General features: G+C 39.7%; 1 protein-coding gene across 6 annotated transcripts in view; it reads right to left on the reverse strand.

Annotated features, from left to right (window-relative positions):
• The window catches only part of Wdr47 (WD repeat domain 47), a 52,114-nt gene continuing 30,530 nt past the window's right edge, over nt 1-21,584 (reverse strand). For all 6 annotated transcript variants that reach the window (XM_075981591.1, XM_075981593.1, XM_075981589.1 and 3 more), the window contains exons 8-15: nt 20,621-20,878; nt 18,139-18,214; nt 15,731-15,888; nt 11,709-11,878; nt 10,623-10,793; nt 9,842-9,973; nt 3,225-3,443; nt 1-1,270 (exon numbers count right to left, since the gene is read on the reverse strand). In XM_075981591.1, the coding sequence (XP_075837706.1) occupies nt 1,128-1,270; nt 3,225-3,443; nt 9,842-9,973; nt 10,623-10,793; nt 11,709-11,878; nt 15,731-15,888; nt 18,139-18,214; nt 20,621-20,878 (1,327 nt within the window). In that variant the 3' untranslated portion in view covers nt 1-1,127. The remainder of the gene's footprint in view (nt 1,271-3,224; nt 3,444-9,841; nt 9,974-10,622; nt 10,794-11,708; nt 11,879-15,730; nt 15,889-18,138; nt 18,215-20,620; nt 20,879-21,584) is intronic.

The raw sequence follows: 21,584 nt of genomic DNA on the forward strand, positions 1-21,584 counted from the left end.
TTGTAGGTGTCAAGAGGTCTTTATTGAAATAAAAGCACAGTTACACTTCTACTGCCCTTCCCACTTGGACTATAGATTTAAAATGCTTGCTACATATGGTGAACAGACAGGTCAATACAATTGCAGTTGAAATAAATAAAATAGCCTATTTAATAACTTAAAGTACTGAACAATATGAAAATAAAGATAAAGTGTTAGGATCTATAGTACTGTACAAATAAAATCATTATTCTTTATTACACAAACTGTGCAAGAAAAACCCAAGTTAGTTTCTGGAGTGCAAAGTTTCAATTCCCCACTTTAAATTATCATGCAGACAGTTTTTCAAGCCATGCTAAGGTCATGGCAAAGTCTTTAATTTTGAAGAGGAAAATGCTACCCAGTAAATTAACCCTACCATCAGATATTGTTCCTCATAGCTGAGGCTGCTCTGCTTCTACAGTATCGCCTGGAAGGGAGGTATCTGTGCATTCAAAAAATTGAAATCAACAAGTTTCCAAAGCATAATAGTTACGTTTTAGCCGGAAACAAAATGATGTGACAAATTAGCGACCAGACCCTGGGTTAAGGAAAAGAAATGCGTGGAGAAGCGGTTTTCCTTTCATTGTGAACTCCAATAATGATCCCTATGTAAAGGCAGTCATGTACAATTTTAGAGATTTACCAAATTCTGACCTCTAGAAGACACGTGATACAATATGGGATTGTGACAAGAGCAAAGTAACTTCTGAACACCTATGTTTCATCTGGGGAGGACTTGGGTGTATTATATGTAACAATTACTTAAATATTAATTCCATGTCAGTGTATGTATAAAACTGTTATTTGGGCAAAACCCGAGAGTGCATTTAATAATAAACCATAAACACATCCTGTACCTTGACTTGGCGTGCAAACCAACATAAGAGTTCTTCTGCAGACTTTGGCAAGGGGACTACACAGCAGCATGAACACACATGGAAGACTGAAAACCACCACCCAACACCTTCTGTCAACAGGACATGGTAACAAGGGGCTTCCTTGTGTAAAGTCTTTCTGGAAAGTCTACGTTCTTCAGGCCTGTAGTCCTCACAATTCAGTAGTCTCGAGTCTGTGCTTTCACTGCATAGACCGACATGGGGTGGCCTCTAGCCACTGTAAGTCCAGAGGGTCACAGTTCTGTCTGCAGACGATGACAGGAAGGAAAGATCCTGGGTGTGCCATCTGCACTGGATCACTTTGTCCTTGTGCTCCCCCACCACCATAAGAGGAAGCTGCTTGGTGAGGTCCCCTAAATTGAGAAAGAAGAGACATTAGCTTACAAGGAAGAAGTGAGTAGACAGATTGTACAGACTTCCTGCTACTCTAGGGTGCTATAGCAGGAAAGTCCTAGGCAGAGATAAACGTCAGGATTTGGTAACAAACACACAGCAACACTTGTTGTGGCTGCACTCTCTCCTCCCAAGCTGCTGATCTCGCTCAAGGCCTTTGACGATTTTCCTTCCTTTCCTGATTTAAAGTTTGAGGGGTCCCGGAGTCATCTGGCAGACCCCCTTCTGTCCTCTGTCTTTCCTCCTCTGAAATTGCACCTAACCTGTGTGTTTATAAACCTAGGATCCACACTCACTTCATCTCCAAACCTAAACTTCAGATTAGGAACCAATTTTTTTTTTTTTTTGAGACAGGGTTTCCCTGTGTAGCCCTGTTTGTCCTGAAACTCACCCTGTAGACCAGGCTAGCCTCAAACTCACAGAGATCTGCGTGCCTCTGCCTCCTAAGTGCTGGTATTAAAGGCGTGTGCCACCACATCCAGCCTTTAAATAATCATTTAATACCCCATTGGCACCTGTCTTAAATTTAAATTTTCTAAAACCAAATTCTTTTTTCTTGCCCAGATTTGTTCTGCCCTACCCATGCACCCCCTCTCACTAGTGGCACTGTCTGCTTATGTCAGAAACCCGGGACCACCGACTCCTTGTTCTCTTACTCCCTACATCTAGTCTGAATTAAAACTCCCTTAAATTCAGTTACTTCTTTCCCCTCCGCTTCACACCTCACTCCCAGACACCGCCTGTCCTCAGGCCATTGCAGCAGCACCTTCTCCAATTCCGCATTTCTATCCCTGTCCTACTAACAGCACACACAAGTGAATACTCAAATTACTAAGGATGTAATTAGATCAGATTACTTCTTGATTAATGATTTTTCTGAAGGATTCAGGTTATAACTTATGTACTATTCTGGTGGGGAAATTGACAATGGGGAGGATGCATGTGGAGGACAGACAGCACATGAGAAATTGACCCTTCTCTTGGTTTTTGTATTAAAAACAGACCTTTTGTGCCAATAAACTTTGTCTCAAAATTAGACTTTTTTATCTCTTTCCCTGGGTTCACTCAATTCCAACCTTGGCTTCCTGCAGACTCATGACCACTTCCCATCTGCCCCTGCCTGAGCATCCTTGCACGTGTTATGCTCTTCACAAGGGCCTTGGGATAGCTTATACTCATGATTCAGGATCCATGCAGACAGCATCTCCCTGTCTAGAACAGCCAACCCCTAACTACAGTCACTGTCTCCTACTAGCTAATCCTTTAATAGCACTGGCCAGGACCTAAAAAAACGACATCATTTGTTAATTTATTTTTCACTGGCCTCTAAAGTACAACCTCCATTAAGATGGGAGCTAATTGTTTAATTCATCTTCCTAATTGCTACACAGCAAACATTTAGTTAAAGAATGTTTAAAGAGGTGGCTGGAGAGATGGCTCAGAGGAATAGAGCACTGGCTGCTCTTCCAGAGGTCCTGAGTTCAATTCCCAGCAACCACCTGGTGGCTCACAACCATCTGTAATAAGATCTGGTGTCCTCTTCTGTACTGCAGGATACATGAAGGAAGAAACCTATATACCTAATAAATAAAAATCTTTAAAAAAAATGTTTAAAGATAAAACTGGACACTGAAGTACTAATCATATAAATTGTACAATATTTGTAAGGATGCTAAGGAGCATATAAATCCATCATTTATATCACAGAATAAGTCACTGTAGCAAATAAACGGAATAAAATGTGTTTTATTAAATAACATCTCACTCCATTTACTTAATAATTTACTATAAGAAATCTTAATTCATTCTTCTCAAAAACTATAACATTGAAGCTTAAAATGATAGTCAATCATATCAAACTAGACAAAAGCCCCAAAAAGGAGACTAAAAACAAAGGGAAGCTGATCTCATCACCTTGTAGGTCTGTCACCTTTATTTTCATATCATAAGAGCCTGTTAGCAAGTAGTGAGCTCCAGGAGAGAAGCGAACAGAGCGCACATCACTGGAATGAGGGTGGTAACTCTGGACCATTCTGCCTCCTCTTATGTCATACAGCATGCAGCTGGAGTCTTCTTGACCTGTGGCTAAGAGACGGCCACTAGGATCCACAGCCACAGATGCCACCGCACTGCCTATAGTTGAGAAATGAAAATCGCAACACAGAAAATTAATACACTTATGACACAATGTAGCACTTTATGTTCACTGAACTACACACTAATGATCTGATGTAACTTGTCAACACTATTATATTGATTTGATAAGGAATGTATTGTATAAGGAAAAATCCAAATTAACTAAATAACTACTGTATCATTTTTAGAAATGAGAACCTGTTTCTTCTGAGTTGAAAACCCCTCCCCCAGCATAACATTGTGAAACAGTGCTAGAAAACACACTTCCAGCCCCGCGTGATCACTACTAGGCAAGACTTAAAAATACCTCTTATACTCAGCTTAGAGAATCTAGCTGATGGAACAAGAAAACCCATTAACAAATTTTACTGTAAAGCAACAGTGTAGGAAATATCCCAAGGCAACCTATGATTTATTAACAACAGAAATTAAGTTCTGAGTCTGGGGGTTGGAGAGATGGCTCAACTGTTAAGAGCACTGGCTGCCTTTCTAGAGGACCTGGGTTCAAACACTCCCAGCACCCACATGGCAGCTCACAACTGTCTATAACTCGGTTTGGATCAGGACTCTAACACCGTCACACCAATGTGCTTAAAATTAAATAAAATTTTTAAAAAAGTTCTGAGTCTAAAGGATATAGCCTTAACTTTGCCATATATTTTCAATGGGGGCATTCATGACCCTAAGCAAGCACAAAAAGATGGCTAAAAAAATTAAATGCTGGGCTGGAGAGATGGCTCAGAGGTTAAGAATACTGACTGCTCTTCTGGAGGTCCTGAGTTCAATTCCCAGCAACCACAGGGTGGCTCACAACCATTTGTAATGAGATCTGGTGCCCTCTTCTGGCCTGTGTACATAATAAATAAATAAATCTTAAAAAAAAATGCTGCCAGGCAGTGGTGGCGCACGCCTTTAATCCCAGCACTCAGGAGACAGAGGCAGGCAGACCTCTGTGAGTTCGAGGCCAGCCTGGTCTACAAGAGCTAGTTCTAGAACAGGATCCAAAGCTACAGAGAAACCCTGCCTCTGTCTCAAAAAAAAAAAAACAAAAATTAAATGCTAATGATAGTTTGTGGATCTGCCAAAACTCAACTGTATCTAAGAAAATTTTAATATTTAGAATTTAGTTTTTCTTGTTAAGGAAAAGATTTGATTTTTCTTCTTAAAGGAAATCAATCATGAAAGTAAGATTGAAGAGTTGTGCTCGATACCCAAGTAGTTCAAGTAGTCTGTGGAAACTTCACAGGAAAAAGAGGATATAATCATGAAAAACAGTAAACAGTATAAATGATGGTATCTATGTATACACGAAGTAAACACACCTTTGTAAACTAAGATAATATTTCCTTGAAACTTTGACAAGAAAAAAGAATCATGGTCTGGAAGAATTACGTAAGAAAACATTAAATGAACACATATAAAAGCTGAGAGGTTCAAATAGGAAAGGCAGCCATGAAAGGCGGTTGAGCCTTGCATTCTTAGCTGCAGGTTTGAAGCTCAAGCATCTTTGCAAGTTTGTAAGCAAGAGGGCTACATGGTACAAAAATTAACCTACGTGAAAGTGTACAAGCAACTAAAATAGATTATTAAGGAAGACAAGGCAGAATAACCAAATAATGAGGGACTCAGGGCTGAATTAAAAAATAAAGGATAAACAATACTGGCAGATAACTGAGTGGGTCTAAAAAAAGTACAAAAGAGTCCAGAGGTCAAATAAAACAGCCTTCCCCAGACTAGTGTCCAGTCATTTAACATCTCATTTGAATGCCTGATAGGTCTCTTAGCTGTATGAGGGAAAAAATTATAAGAATGAGTCACTGTAGTAAATAAATTATCAATCTCAGAAAAGACGGAACCAGCACAGCAGAGCAGGTAAAAGTGCTTGTTACCAAGCCTGGTGACCCGAGTTTGATTCCTGGAACCCACATAGTGAAAGGAGAGAATCGACTCTAAAATTGTCCCAGGACCTTCAGAAGAACACCATAACACATGGGCACCCACACCCACACAAACACAAACATACACACACACACACACACACACACACACACACATACATACATATACGCACATACAAACACACACACACACAGAGTCATTTATCATTATTTTTCCATTAGAGAAGCTGAGGACTGATGATATGACTCTGGGAAAAGTGAAAGACCCGAGTTCAAATCACTGCACCCGTGGGAAAAAGCTAGGCCAGGCATGCATGTCTGTGATCCCAGTGCTGACAGTGAAGACAAGCTCACTGGCCAGTCAGTCTGGCAGACGTGGAAAGCTCCAGAATCAGTGAAAGACCCTCAAAGAAATTAATGAGGTAGAGAGAAATAGATGAAGATACCTGATATCAACTAACCTTTGGCCTCCACATATACAATGAATAGATCTGCACACACACACAAACACACGCATACACTACATATATAAAATATACACAAAAACTGGGAAAAATGAGAATAGCTGGTACATAGGAGAATGTTGTGGAATATTATTTTAAGATGTGTTACATTTGTTTATGCTGTGGAACATTTGTTTTAATGATGCGAAGATGTGTTGCATTCTTTTATATTTAGTTACTTGACTCTGTGAAGTAACTTTTGTTCCAAAATAAATCTTAGTTCATTTCTTTAAAAAGTTGACTATTAATATTCAGTTGTCTCTTGGGCTAGGCACTTTACAATAGGTGGTACGTCTACTCTGGAATATGAAACAGGTATGACCATTTAATCTCTATTAGGGAAGATAAGCAAAAACATTATTTTAAGTAGATATTAAGAGTTCGTGACCGATCAGTGTTGAGTTTGGAATTAGGGCAGTCAAAGGAGTCTCATGGTGGTAAGGCAATGCTGAATGAAACCTAAAGATAAGCCTGGGCTAGAGAGAAGGCTTAGAGGTTAAGGTCCTGAGTTCAATTCCCAGCAACCACATGGTGGCTCACAACCATCTGTAATGAAATCTGTTTGAGACAGGGTTTCTCGATGTAGCTTTGGAGCCTTATTCTGGAACTCGCTCTTTAGACCTGGCTGGTCTGGAACTCATAGGGATCTGCCTACCTCTGCTTCCCAAGTGCTGGGATTAAAGGCGTGCAGCACCACTGCCCAGCTATAAATAAATCTTAAAAAAAAAAAAGCCCAATAAAGAGAAGACAAAAGAAAGAGAACCTCAGGCTGCAGAAACAACATGAATTCACAGAAAATCTTGGGATGCCACAGAAAAGGAAAGAAAATATTTTGAACTGAAACTGTAAGGATGCAAGATACCAGATCAGGTTTAAATCTGAGATTGCCCCCTATACCTTCGTGTTTTAAATATTTTTCCCCCACTGCAGGAAGGGATTTGGGGAGGCTATGAAATATTTAGGAGGTGGATCCTGGCATGCAGAAGTAGGTCACTAGCATCAGGCCTTTGAGGGTCAAGAGAACAAAAGAAGACCACTATGTATTTTAAAAGGTTAACAATTCACCAAGAAGATATATACCAACTTTTCATAAAACAAATACCAATGGCTTTTTAAAGTTTAAATAAGTATTGATAGAAAAACAGTGGGTAATTTCAATACTGTACTTATCTCTAGACAGATCATCTAAATAAGAAGTCAACCAGAACATTAGAGCTGAACTTCCCCATAGAGCAGTCGTTCTCAACCTGTAGGCTGCAACCCACAGGTATCACATATCAATATCCTACGTATAAGACATTTACATTACAATTCATGACAGTAGCAAAATTACATTATGAAGTAGCAACGAAATAATTTTATGGTTGGGGTCACCATAACTTAAACTGTATTAAAGGGTTGCAGCATTAGGAAGGTTGAGAACCACTGCTAAAGAGTAAAAACAGACTTAACAGGGATCTCAGAACACTCCATTTAGCCAAAACAGCCCTCTGAGCCCACACTAGGTAAGAACACTGTTAAATAAAAGACAAAGCTAGTCATAAATAGGAGCCAGCACATGAACATTCTTCAGGAAATGAGGTTCATCAGAAGAAAGGAGCATTAGAAAGAAGAGGTACAATATATTAAAAACAGCACAGCACAGCCTTTAAAAGGAAAGAAGAGGCTTTCCTTTAAAACCTGGAGAGGACTACTGAGAACTCAAGAACAATGGCAATGGGTTTTTGATCCTACTGCACGTACTGGCTTTGTGGGAGCCTAGGCAGTTTGGATGCTCACCTTACTACGACCTGGATGGAGGTGGGTGGTCCTTGGACTTCCCACAGGGCAGGGAACCCTGATTGCTCTTTAGGCTGATTGCTCTTTGGGCTGAAGAGGGAGAGGGACTTGATTGGGGGACGGGGAGGGAAATGGGAGGCGGTGGCGGGGAAGAGACAGAAATCTTTAATAAATAAATTTTAAAAAATTATTGAGGAATAAAAAAAAAACAACCTGGAGTCAGGAGTTTCAGGAAGAGAGAAAATAATAGAGACAGGGTGTAACTGGAGGTTTCTCGTCCTGACTGATCCCGCAGCTGCTTTAAAAATAACCACTTAGAGGCTTAATATTAACTATGTACTGTTTGGCCTATTAGCTCAGACTTATTATTAACTAGCTCTTAGAACTTAAATTATCCCATTTCTGTTAGTTTATATTTTACCACGAGGCTCATGGCTTGTTACCTTCTCCAGCAGCTGCTCACATCTCTGACTCTGCCTTCTTTCTCCCTGTATTCAGCTTTGTTTTCCCTTCTAGCTATATTCTGTACTGCCATAGTCCAAAGCAGCTTCTTTATTAATCAATGGTAATAAAACATATTCACAGCATACAGAAGGGCAACCTACATCAGCAGGGAGAGGTGTAGACCCTATTTCTACCTGGTCTGGTGACCAGAATCCCAGGCCTAGTTTGCACCTGCTACACAGGAGGTGGTCACCTCCCTAACAAAGGGTCAGGATATGCTAATTTTGTTTTGCTCCCTTCTTTGTAATTTGGAGAATGCCTGAAAAGAGATGTTAATTCAGTCTACTTGACAGAGCTGGCCTACAAAGCTGGCATACAGAGCAGGAAGATAGGAGGTGTGACAAAATGGGCATAGAAAGGTGTGGTCAAAGGGGTGGACGTGACCAGAGACATTCACCTGGTTACCTAGAAAACAGAATGCTAATGAATTTCCCCTAAGTTTATATGAGGCTGTTTGGAGAATAAACTGGATGAATTTTCAGGATTGTGAACTCAGGATTTCATGAGGGATCACTGAGTATCTCAGTCCTGATAAAACCATGTGAATTGTGTCTTTAATCCCACGCCCCCAGTCTGGTCCGGAGAAATAATACAGGGTCACTGAGACTCTCCCTCCTGATAAAACCATGTGAGTTGTGTCTTAAATCCATGCCTCCCGTCTGGGCCGGAGAAACAATACAGGGTCCTGGCTGGCACTGGACCCCGACTGAGAGGGGCTGGAGAGATGGCTCAGTGGTTAAGAGCACTTAATGCTTTTACAGAAAACAAGGGTTTGATTCCCAGCTCTCACATGGTAGCTTCAAAACCTTCCGAAACTTCAATTTCAAGGGATCCGAAATCCTCTCCTGGCCTCCAGAGACAATGTAAGCACATGGTGCACACACATACAGGCAGGCAAAACACCCATGCGCATAAAATAAAAATAAATCTTTGAAAAATCTTTAGAGCCAGTGGAATGATCCGATCAGGTAATGGTCACTTGCTGCCAAGCCTGATGACCTGGGGTCAATCTTCATGATCCAGATGGTGAAAGGACAGAATGACTCCCACGAGTTACCTACTGACCTCATGTGAACATGTGACTGCACATAAATAAGTTATCTAATTAAAAAGTGTTAAATATCTGAGATCTGGACAGGGGTTTGGCTCAGCAGTTAAGGCACTGCACTCAAGTCCGGAACTCAGGTCAACCTCCAGAGCCCACACACAGAGGAAGGAAAGAATGGTCTCCCACAAGTGTCTTCTGCCGCTACGTACACAATGTACACTGTTGGGGTGTATACGCTACATACATTACATACATAATAAATAAACAAATCTATATATATATTCTAAAATTGCCCTAAGAGGCCAATTTGGAACATAATATTTAATCTAGTATTGGTTTACAAATATGGTAACATATGAATGAATTCTAAAAGAATTGAAACTAATCAATAAAATACAAAGTCAGTTTCCCTCAAAACCTCCACCCTTTTGCTTTTTTGTTTGTCTTTTGAGTCTCTTGTAGCCCAGGCTGACCTGGTTTATTTGGTACTAAGAATTAAACTCAGAGCGCCCATTAACTGGTCCAGCACTCTATCAGCTAAGCTACATTCCCAGACCTCGTTTCCTTCTTCACATGAAGATGGGGGGAGGGGGAGGAAAGCAGACACTAGCATAATTTATGAAGTTCCTTTCTCATAGAACTTCGTATCTATGAAAAACCTACCAGTTCCATGGAATGTTGTGCCAACCACACGAACACAGCTTGGTACTCGAAGATCCCAGAATCTAACAGTCTTATCCTGGGAACCAGATGCAATCATCCAGCCACTCCAGGTATAAAGTGCTAAAATATGCCCTATAAAAGACCATACACGCAGTTAAGTGAGAAAGGGCTTTTCTACAACATGTCTCAAAGCAAGTCCTTCTCATTACTGGTTAACCAAATGTCACAGCATAGAGATTTTATATACTATCAAAGAGATTAATTTTTAAAAATTCATTAAAACACATCCAAACCACTCTGAACAAATTCATTCTTTCTTTGGTGACTCTATTAGTAGAATAAGTAATTTCTGTATTTCAAAATATAATAATTAATACACACAAATTTGTCACTTGAAATAATGGTAACTTTCATGAAGAGAACACAGGCAGTTATTCCGTGGTGTTAGATTACTAGCTTTGAATGAAATGGATATAGAATCATATCTTTGATCTGCCACTTCCTGGCGTTACCCTTTCTGCCCCACTGTCTTCATATATAAAGAGGAATAAAACTTCCTACATCATATAATGCCTGTGAAGATTAAACTACAAAAATTCTGTGATGAATAAATAGATAATACCATTATTACTACTCTGATATCCAAAACTCACAATGAAGGTCTTTGAAATAAAAATCTGTTTCAGAAAGACCCATTATGAAGAGCTCTACCCACCAATGAAAACAGCACATAGCACAGGCTGAGCAAAAGGAAAGAGCACACAGTAGGATTGTTACGTACCAGTGTGTCCACTCAAAGCATGGAGACCCTGTCCTCTTTGACAATCTGTTGTGTAAATGTTACAATCTCCTGCCCCAGCACTTATTAAAATAGCTCCACCACTTTCCGGGCCTTCCATAAATGCCAAATCTCGGATTGTCCCATCATGCATGCTAAATTCCAGATCTGGTCCTGAAACAGCAGTAAGAATTAAAAACAAAAAAATGCTGCTCAACTTACTGTGTGAGGAGGATGCTAAAGCTGCCTAAGCACTGGCCAAGGATAATACAGCAGCGTCAGAGCAAAGCATGGCACACCACAGGGAAACCCATCATCTTGTAAGCTAATCTAAAACACTCATCTTCAAAATAGTGTAGTATGATTTATATTTTAACTTAGGGATTGACATAGTTCACTTATTGAACATGAAACTTCAAAAAATCAATGTACTGATTTAGTTATTACTGTCCTTAAAGCAGAGGTACAGAAAGTTCATTGCCTCTCTGCCCTTTGTTTTGGTTTTAGTTTCTCAAGACAGGATTTCTCTGTGAAACTGCAGTGGCTATCCTGGAACTTGCTCATGGTAACCAGCTGGCCTTGGACTCATGGAGATCCTCCTGCTTCTGCCTCCTGAGAGCAGGGATTAAAAGCATGTGCAACCACCACCCGGTACCTCCCTGTCTTTTATTTCAAACAAAAAGGACAGATAAACTCTAGAAAATATCCACTAGTTCAATTATGGTAGTTATTTAAAGGTTCTCTGTCTCTGTTTCTATCACTGTCTCGTGTGTGTGTATGTGTGTGCACGCACACGCGCGTACAAATACTTCTGTACACTGTACAAATGGCCTACCACTCAGCTACATCCCTAGTCCAGAAAAAAATTCTTTTCACCTTAATGTTTTTCTAAAATTCATATGCCATTTGGCTATGTGTAAGACTTTTATTTAAAAGAATAATACCTCACTGGAGTGGAATAATCAGAACAAAAAAATAAATTCCTCAAGATGATGTTCTGAGATTTCACTAGTAACAACAGGAAGGCACGGCAGGGGAAGCGCACAGGTACACTGGCATGTCAGCTACTGCTGCACACTCGGGCCCTACCTGTTGCGTTACAAGTCTCTGCATTGAAGGGCAGCACTTTCACGTATTTGTCGTTTGATCCAGTTGCTAATAACTGTCCACAAGGACTCCAAGCCACACAATAAATGGATCCTTTATGATGTTTGTTTCTCTTAAATCGTACCACTGGCTGCTTAGGCATGTCATGTGCACTGAAAAGAAATAGTACATAAAGATATTTCAACTTCTTGATTTTTAAAATTAGTTAACATGCAATTCTTATAAGGGAAGGAAGAGAAGAATATCCAGCAGCAAAGTTTTATTTGGGGAGAGGCTGGATTTCCAACTCAATAATCCTCCTGTCTCAGACTCAAGAATGCTGATGTTAAATCACCACATCCAATTTACAGTAGATTATCAGATTTCTAAAATCATAAAAGAAAATAATATAAACCATATTTTAAACCAAAATGTAAAATTATAACTATTATACAAATTTCTCATTTCAGATCACATAATAGGATATATGTTTTTTTAATCTCCATTTATCCATTTTTCATGAAGTGTTTTCCAAGAAAAAATAAACAAAAGAAAGCTAATACAAACTAGGAAGTACAATATTTATTGACAAGTAATAAACAATGTGGCTCAGTTTAAGAAAAGGTGAAAATGGATAAAAATAAAAAAGACAAGATCTCTTTCCAGAGTTTAAAAATCTAGTTAGGGTAGATAATGTCATGACCACTACATGTAAGTCATTATGGGATAGAATAAAGTTTTGAGTTCTAAAAGATAGGAAGATTGTTTCCCCCAACAGTAAAAGTCAGAGAACAGCTGCAGGGGACTGAAGATGGAGGTCAGAAGGGCTGCTCAGGGTGTGGCAGGGACAAACCATCGCATCAGCTCTACACAGACAAGTCTTGGGCTGTGCCACCATAACTCCTGCTATCCGCTCCCTGATCTAACATTTTGCTTTCTCCTTTTCAAGTATTTCTACTTAGTAACGCAGAGCTGGAGAGATAGTTCAGTGGTTATGAGTATTTGCTGTTCTGGTGGAGGACCTGGGTTCAGCTCACACTGCTTGTGACTCCAGTTCCAGGACCTGACACCCTTTTGGGCCTCTGCAGGCACTGCATCATGTGCTGCGCTTACAAACATACAAGAGCATTCATCCACTCTATTTACTCAGAAAATGAGCAACAAAGTATTTTAACACTGTGAACTAACAGGGGCTCTATGATTCCTTTCCCTAATCTTTATTTTTTTTTTACTAATTTATGTATACATGTGTGTGTCTGCATGTATGTTTGCCTATGTGAACTCAGGTGCCCTTGGAGGCAAGAACAGGGTATCAGACCCCCTGAGACTGAAGTTAACAGATGGTTGTGAATCACCTGATGAGAGCCAGGAACTGAATGCTGGTTCTCTGAAAGAGCATCAAATGCTCTCAACCACTGAACTATCTCTGCACCTCCTATCTATGTCTTTAAATGATTCTACAGGGGAAAAGTTTCTTTTTGCAGCAGACAACAGTTAATACAGAGATGGACAGCTGGTCAAAGTGCTAGGAATAAGAGAGCGCCAGTGCCTAGCTCAAAACCAGACAACTTGGAAACAAACAACCAGCAGACCCTTGGAAAGGAACCGCTACGAAATGCTGCCTCCTCTGCATGACATGGCATCGCACTCATGGACTCCCAGCAGCTGGGGCACCTACTCTAGACCTGCGAAAGGACAAGCCAGTCAAAATTCCAACAACAGACCAGAGAGGGGCTCAAGCTTCACTGCTACTTGAAGAGCTATTGGTAATAAGCAGATAGTCAGGATTCTTCGGGGGTGTGGGCACTGGTAGGTTATCCGTGTGCCAGTGGATGGCCCCATACTCATATGTATGTGAAAAATACTAGATTCATTGTGTATTTAACGTAAAAAAAAAAGTCAGAAGGCAAGTGGCACAAAGCTTTAATCCCAGCACTCAGGAGACAGGGGCAGGCAGACCTCTGCATTTGATGCCAGCCTGGTCTACAGAGTGAGGTACAGGACAGCCAGGGCTGTACAGAAACCCCGTCTTGAAAAATAAAGCAAACAAAAAGCATAAGTGTATGAAGTTGAAGAGCGATGGATGTATGTTCGGGGCAGGGGGCAGGTCCAGGAAGAGTTAAAGGGGGAGGAATGGATACGATCAAAGTACATTATATACATGTATGAAATTGTCAGATAAGTATTACATTAAAATTTGCTTTGTAAATGCAAAATAATATATCTCATAGTACTTATAATAATTAAAACTTTTAAGGATTTATAGCGTGTTTGGGTATCTTTATACTAAAACTAATTTTTCCTAGATAGGCACACACAGAGTTTTTTTCATTTGAGCCAACAGTACCAATAGTATATAAACTACAACTTGGATAAAAAGCCACTGTTCTAAAAGCTTGTGTGTCTTCTAGAGTATTAATACAAGTTTATTTCCATCAGCAGAAAAATTTACCAAATTATCTCATAATCTTTATAATGCTCGTTTTTTATTTTATGTGTATGAAAGTTCTGACTGCATGTATGTTTATGCCTTATGTCTGTGTCTTATGTGTCAGCATATTGGTTCTCCTGGAGTTAGAGATGGTTGTGAGGCAATGTGGAACCTGGTACTCAACCCAGGTCCTCTGAAACAGAAGCCAGTGCTCTTAACTGCTGAGCCACCTTCTAGGCCTATAATGTTAGCTTACTCACAGCAGACAATTTAACAAAAACAAAAACAAAACAACAAAAAAAAACTGACAAAAACGTTCTAATGTAGATTCCTATGAAGTTACATCAAAACAAAAACTAATTTTCTGAAGTGTTGGGGACTGAACCCAGTCCAGTGTCTTGTACACCATAGGCAAATATACCACTGCAAAGCTATAAATAATGGATATTAGCATTTTCAGGACAAATCTTTTAGAATATATATCTGGTTTTCAAATCCTATAATTTGCTAGAACAAGAGGGTAAAAGATATTGTTAGGTTAACCAAATGAAATTTTACTTTTTGTAGGTTTTTTTTTTTAAAGATTTATTTATTTATTATGTATACAACATTCCGTCCATGTATGGTTGTGTGCCAGAAGAGGGCACTAGATCTCATTATAGATGGTTGTGAGCTACCATGTGGTTGCTGGGAATTGAACTCAGGACCTCTGGAAGAGCAGTCAGCGCTCTTAACCACTGAGCCATCTCCAGCCCCTTTTTGTAGGTTTTAAATGGCCAAATATCAGCAATTGCTATAGTTTAACTTAAACTCCTCTGAAACTATAGGGACAGTAATACAGGGAATGTCAGCAGATGCCTGCAAAGGCAAAAGAGGCAGAAGGATCTGGGGTTCAAGGCCAACTTAGGCTACAAGTGAAATGCTGCTTCAATAGGAAAAAAAAAATCTAGTTTTTCAGTCTGTAATGAGCCATAACCTACCTAATTTTTGTTTTACATAATAAATAGATTATAAGAACCCTAAAGATAAAAAAGATGTCATAGAAATAAGAAAGACTTACTAATACAAAATGCCATAATCAAAAATATGATGGGTGATAAGTTAATAATGAAGGCACTGATTAATAAAGCTTTAACAGAAGGAAGAACTGAAACATTAATAAATGACAAATATGAAAAGCAACCATCTGGGCAGTGGTGGCACATGTCTTTAATCCCAGCACTCAGGAGGCCGAGGCAGGTGGATCTCTGTGAGTTCGAGGCTGGCCCAGTCTACAAAGCAAGTTCCAGGTCAGCCAGAGCTATTACACAAAGAAATCCTGTCTCAAAAATCCAAAAACAGCCGGGCGGTGGTGGCGCACGCCTTTAATCCCAGCACTCGGGAGGCAGAGGCAGGCGGATCTCTGTGAGTTTGAGGCCAGCCTGGTCTACAAGAGCTAGTTCCAGGACAGGAACCAAAAGCTACAGAGAAACCCTGTCTCGAAAAAAAAAAAAAATCCAAAAACAAAAGGGGGAGGGGGGGAGAAAGGAAGAAAGAAAAAGCAACCAACATAGCTAACTGAAAAAGTAGGCAAGTGGAACAATGCAATTCTTACCTTGGATCAATTTTTTCAGGATAGGCACACACTCTCAGGGTTTTTGAGTTTGAGCCAACGGCATATAAATTACCACTTGGATGAAAAGCCACTGCTCTCACGGCTTGTGTGTCTTCTAGAGTATTAATACAAACAAACTGCTTTTTTGATTTGTCATCCTATGGAAAGAATGGATATAAAAGTCAATATATGGAAAAACAAATCTGAGTCACCTCAATCCACTCTAATTCATTTCAACCACATTATTCCAGTTTGATCATTTCATAGTAACTACCAGTAATCTTTTAGGTAACAAATATTACTAAACAAAAGTCAGACTAGGACAAAATACAGGGTCTGAAGAGACAGCTCAGCAGTTAAGAGCACGCGTTGCTCTTACAGAGGACCCAAGTTCAGTTCCCAGTACCCATATGGTAGTATTCCATACCTCCAGTGCAGGAGGAACTGATGCCCTCTTCTGAACTCCTCGGGCAAACAAATTCTAACATTAGAATAGATATCGCCATATGAAGCTCTCTTTAACTGTCAACCACTCACATATACAGTTCTAGTGAAAACAACAGTGTCATTTCTCTAATAGGAAATTCATGAGCTGCTAGTTGAGAAACTGAGGAGAAGTAGCTCTAGACTGGAGAGGGCAGCACAATCAGATTACTCTCTCAGGAATAAAAAAAGAAATATAAAAGGCTATTATTAATTTAACCCACTTATAGGTAAAAACAGACAACTCACTATTATCTCCAGCAATTAATATTTCAGTATTTCAAACTAAAATTGTAGAATGTCTTTTTAAAACTATAAAAATGATTTAATCAAAATATTTGAGATTTGTGTTTTTTTAAAGTGTCAGTCTGTCCGCCACACTCTCCCAAAGAGGAGAGTTGAAGCCGCTCTAGACAAAAATGTCCATAGCTCCTGCTGTTTTGTCCTTTGAAACAGCACTGCTACCTTGAGCAGGACTGTCTGGACCAGGAAAATGGATCTCCAGATGGGAAAGTTGACAGTCTTTATGTAATCTTGTCTTTGGCAATGGCAAGGACACAAAAATGCCAATCGCTTCAGCTCTGGTCAAAGCTAAGAAGAATCACAGTGAGCAGTGAAGGGACCCTCCCTCTTGCTACCCAAGCTTTCATGCATTCAAACAATGCGCCCTCCTTAGGGAAGCAAAGGCAAAACTAACACCACATACATTTTCTTATCTAACTGAATTCTGTTAGTCACACAGACTTTAGTCCATTCAGGAAATGGACGCGTAAATGAGTAGTATGCAGGAGATAAGAGAAAACCAAGAGGATGATTGGTTAACACCCTTCTAAACATTAAGAGTTTCTTTATAGCAGAAATAATGTAAGTTGATTTTATTCGTACCACAATGTGTTTTACATTTTTTAAAATGCAGCAATATGCTTAATAGGAGACTTCATATAAAAACAAATGCTAGCTTTTCTTGAGATCAAAGAAACTGGAAACACTGGCATCGTGCATTTCTTTGCACAAGGAGCAAATATTCTTGGGCACTTAGGAAAATGGCGAGCACTCTTCATTTGTTTCCTGTTTGCCCTACAGGTATCTGGAAAATATCTTTATTTATGAGGCTAAATTCTGAGCTAGAATAAAAAAGAATAGTAAGAAAAGGATACCTGATTCCGAAACACAAAACACATTGAGGTGAAAGGCCCAGCAGAAACACCAAAAATATCTAAACAAAGCCACCATAAAATTCAGAGAGTAACAGTTCTCAGTGAGGCCATTAATATGAATTCTCACAAATGTGTTTTCATTTTTAAGTTAACTACGTGGGGGGGGGGGGCTTGGGGGGTGCACATAAGCATACAGAGGCCAGAGACAACTGGGAGTCAGTTCTCTATTCCCACCATGCGGGTCCTGGGGACTGAACTCAGCTCTTCAGGCTGGGTGATGAGCCAGCCATCCCACACACCTTTCCTAAGGCAAACTCTCCATTTAGTGCAGTGAGATCTCTCCCACTACTTTGAGATAAATAATGACCATTTCTATAGCTTTTCTTTGGATTAAGAATCTTTTTTTAATATTTATTTATTCATTAATTTATTATGTATACAGCAGACCTCATTACAGATGGTTGTGAGCCACCATGTGGTGGCTGGGAATTGAACTCAGGACCTTTGGAAGAGCAGGCAATGCTCTTAACCACTGAGCCATCTCTCCAGCCCTGGATTAAGAATCTTTTGCAGCAGGGCATGATGGTGCACACCTTTAATCCTAGCACACGGGAGGTAGAGGCAGACAGATTTCTGTGGGTTTGAGGCTAGCCTGGCCTACATAGCAATTTCCAGGTCAGTTAGAGAGCTACACACAACACCCTGTCTCAGGAAAAAAAATCCTTGCAATACATACACACACAGAAAGAAACTTCTCCAAAACATTACCTCGTCCCCTTTTGATCTTGATAGATTCCCTGAAGAATCTCCAAGAGATGGCTTAATGACAGAATGTTCTGATGAGCTGTGGGAATAGATTTCAAATAAAGTTTACTCTAAAAATCACAACAGAAACTAAGTTAATTTAACCTTTCAGAGCCAGGCAGTAGTGGCGCAAGCCTTTAATCCCAGCACTCGGGAGGCAGAGGCAGGCAGATCTCTGTGAGTTCGAGACCAGCCTGGTCTACAAGAGCTAGTTCCAGGACAGGAACCAAAGCTGCAGAGAAACCCTGTCTCGAAAAACAAAAAACAAAACAAAACAAAAAAAATTTAACCTTTCATCTTTATTTTACTTTTTAGCAAGTAATCTTCAGGGACTCTGTTCAGAGCCACTGTATGGAGGCCCTGGGGACTGGGCTGATATGGTATCATATCAGGAGAGCTATGGAGTGAGGTGAGACGCCATGCTGGAAAGAAGGCCACTTTCCCACACTGTACGGTGAAGGGTGAGAGCCTCTCTGCCTGTCCCACAGTCCTTCTGCAATGCTAAACTCTACCCCAAGCAGAAGCCTACAGACTGCTCTTTAGGAAAAATATCTGTCCTTGGAAAAAAAATAAGAAACAAAAAATAACAAAAACTGATAGCTATCCCTTCCCAGAAGAGTATTTCCAGTACTCCTTGGTTTGTAAGCCAAAGACACATGAACCACCAACACATGCAGTTCTTGTCTAATAAGCTTAAAGAAACCCTCAGGAATTACACTCAGAGGCTTCCAAATCCTCAAAGAAGTAAGGGACTAAAGCTAGCGAGCAAAGAGAAAAAGCTTCAAAAAACAAAGTCCCCAAACTAAAAACATAATTACACTCTTTACAGAAAAGAGGATTTCATCTCAGAAAAAAATGCAGTACTTTTTTTAAAGTAAATTTTTAGAGAATGAGAACTCTTAATCAAAACATCACAGCAGGGAAAAAAATCAATAGAAAATAGAGATGAGGACATTACTAAGCACTTTTTCTAACTTCCTAAATCTTAAGTTTCTAGTTTTAAAAGAACCATGGAGGAATTCAACAGAACAAAACTACAGAACATGGGGGAAATAAGGGACCTAAAAATTTCAGAGTGGAAAAAGCAACAGGCCTTACACAAAGGATCAAGAATCAAAAGGACATCAGACTTCTTCATAAGAGCACTGAAACTGAAAGGTCACATCACAGAGCTCTGAACACTGAAAAATGGTTACCTCCAGGCAGTGATGACGCACAATCCCAGCACTCAGGAGGCAGAGGTAGGCAGAGCTCTGTTTCGAGGCCAGCCTGGTCTACAGAGTAAGTTCCAGGATAGCCAAAGCTGTTACACAGAGAAACCTTGTCTTGAAAAAAAAAAGAAAGAAGGAAGAGGAGGAGGAAGGGGAAGAGGAAAAGGAAGAAGAAAAAGAATGGTTACCATCCCAAATTCTACACCAACACTGGGAAATACAATAACATGAACAGATATGCAAGGTCAGAGAAATTTTACTTCTGACATATATCCTTTTTCAAAGAACTACATGAAAGCTACAGGGGATCCAACACAGGGAAAAGGAAAAGACAACCCAGGAAGATAAGGAGGAAAGTCCTAGGATTCTCTAGGTCTGGTTTTGTCTTGTTTTTGTTTTTTAAATAATGGCGTAAAGCCCGTAAATAAAAGCAAGAATGATATAATGCTGGAGCTATGACCCAGAGAGAAAACAGACAACAAACTGCCCTAATGAAATAGTTCTGTTTCTTACATTTACTTCTGGTGTGTGCAATGCTCTATGTAGAGGTCAGGGTGCTAACTTGCTGTCTTCTCAGAACTCAGGCCCTCTAAATAAAGCATAACTTTAAGATTTAATTCCTATCTCTACTCAAGAACATTTGTGTAACAGCCTGAAACCAGTATCCTAGTTACAAAAGTAAAATATGACAATTCCTACAAGGCTAATTCCTACAAGTACACAAGTGTCAAAAGAAGTTATACATTTTTAAATTAACCTACTTGAGAAGTGTTTTTTGGTAATGCAAGAAAATGCCCTTGACTATTCTCACTGCATTAATTAACACTTGTTTACTAGCGATAGGAAGATAAAAATGTTCTAACTGGTGAAAACATAAATATGCAAAGTCTTTAGCTGCTATAATTTTTTCACAGTTGTCCTTCTATAATCACTCTAACATGATGTAAAAAACACCCTCTTGTAGCCCAAAGGTCTATGAGCTTATCTGTTGAAAAATGTCAAAACAAGGGGGAAAATTCAAGATAAAGCCTAAAACCACAGACTCTCTCAATAAGATGGTTTATAAAAAAAAATGGAACTGTCTTTCTGCTGGCAAGGAAACAGAAGGAAAACAGACAAGAAAGGAGACAAACGGCAGCAGGCAGAGAGAAATCGGGAGCTAGTGAGCTCTTAGCTTATGTTCCTAGCACCACAGTAAGAAGGTAACATTTCAGGCTTTACACTCAAGCACTTACTTCTGGCTTCCACAGGGCGACTCTTCAAGAAAGGGGATGTGATTGGTAGATCCAGGATTACGAGGAGTGCTTGTGTGAATATGTGAAGTATCGTGGACCAACCTCTGACTGGAATCTTGGGGTGGCGTACTAAAACTAGCCACAGAAGAACTATTGGATTCGCTGCTTTTGCTCCCAGTGCACTGTTGGTTGGGCACTGGTACCTCATTGCCAAGATTATCCATTCCAATGTTTAATTCACCAAGCTTTTGAATAGACCTATAAAAATAACAACACACACAGTTTAAAATAAAAGTGTAGTTTAAAACATTCCTTATATATCCAAGACTAAAAGCTTGAAAAGACAAACACATGCACATTTATAATCTAGGGGAAATTTTATTTTAAATATAATCTTCATCAATTTAAGACATAACCAAGGCACTACAAAAGATAGTCCAATGCCAGGTGATAGTGGGGACACCTTTAATCCCAGCACTCAGGAGGCAGAGGCAGGAGGATCTCTGAGTTCAAGGCCAGCCTGGTATACAGAGTGAGTTCCAGGATAGTCAGAGCTACACAGAGAAATCATAATTTGAAAAACTAAAAAAAAAATAATAATAATAATTTACTTTAAAAAGAAATTAATATTGAATCCAAAAGAATCTACAAGTTGTCTTGTTTCTTTTTCTTTTCTTTTTTTTTAAAAATAGTCTCATTTTGTTGTCCAGGCTGTTCCAACCTTAAGTCCTAGGCTCAAATGAGTATCCCACCTTGGCCTCTCAAATAGCTACAGCTATAAAAACATGTCACTATGCCTGGCTGAATCTGAAGGTTTAAAACTAATAACTATAAAATGACAGCCATAGTAGAGTGCTCACAGCACATAAACAGATGAACTCATTTACTTTCATGGCACCTAGGGAGAATGTATGAGCAGACAGAAACTAAGTATGGGCTGGAGAGATGGCTCGGCAGTTAAGAT

The sequence above is a fragment of the Microtus pennsylvanicus genome, chromosome 7 (assembly GCF_037038515.1).
Source record: "Microtus pennsylvanicus isolate mMicPen1 chromosome 7, mMicPen1.hap1, whole genome shotgun sequence".
Taxonomy (NCBI): domain Eukaryota; kingdom Metazoa; phylum Chordata; class Mammalia; order Rodentia; family Cricetidae; genus Microtus; species Microtus pennsylvanicus.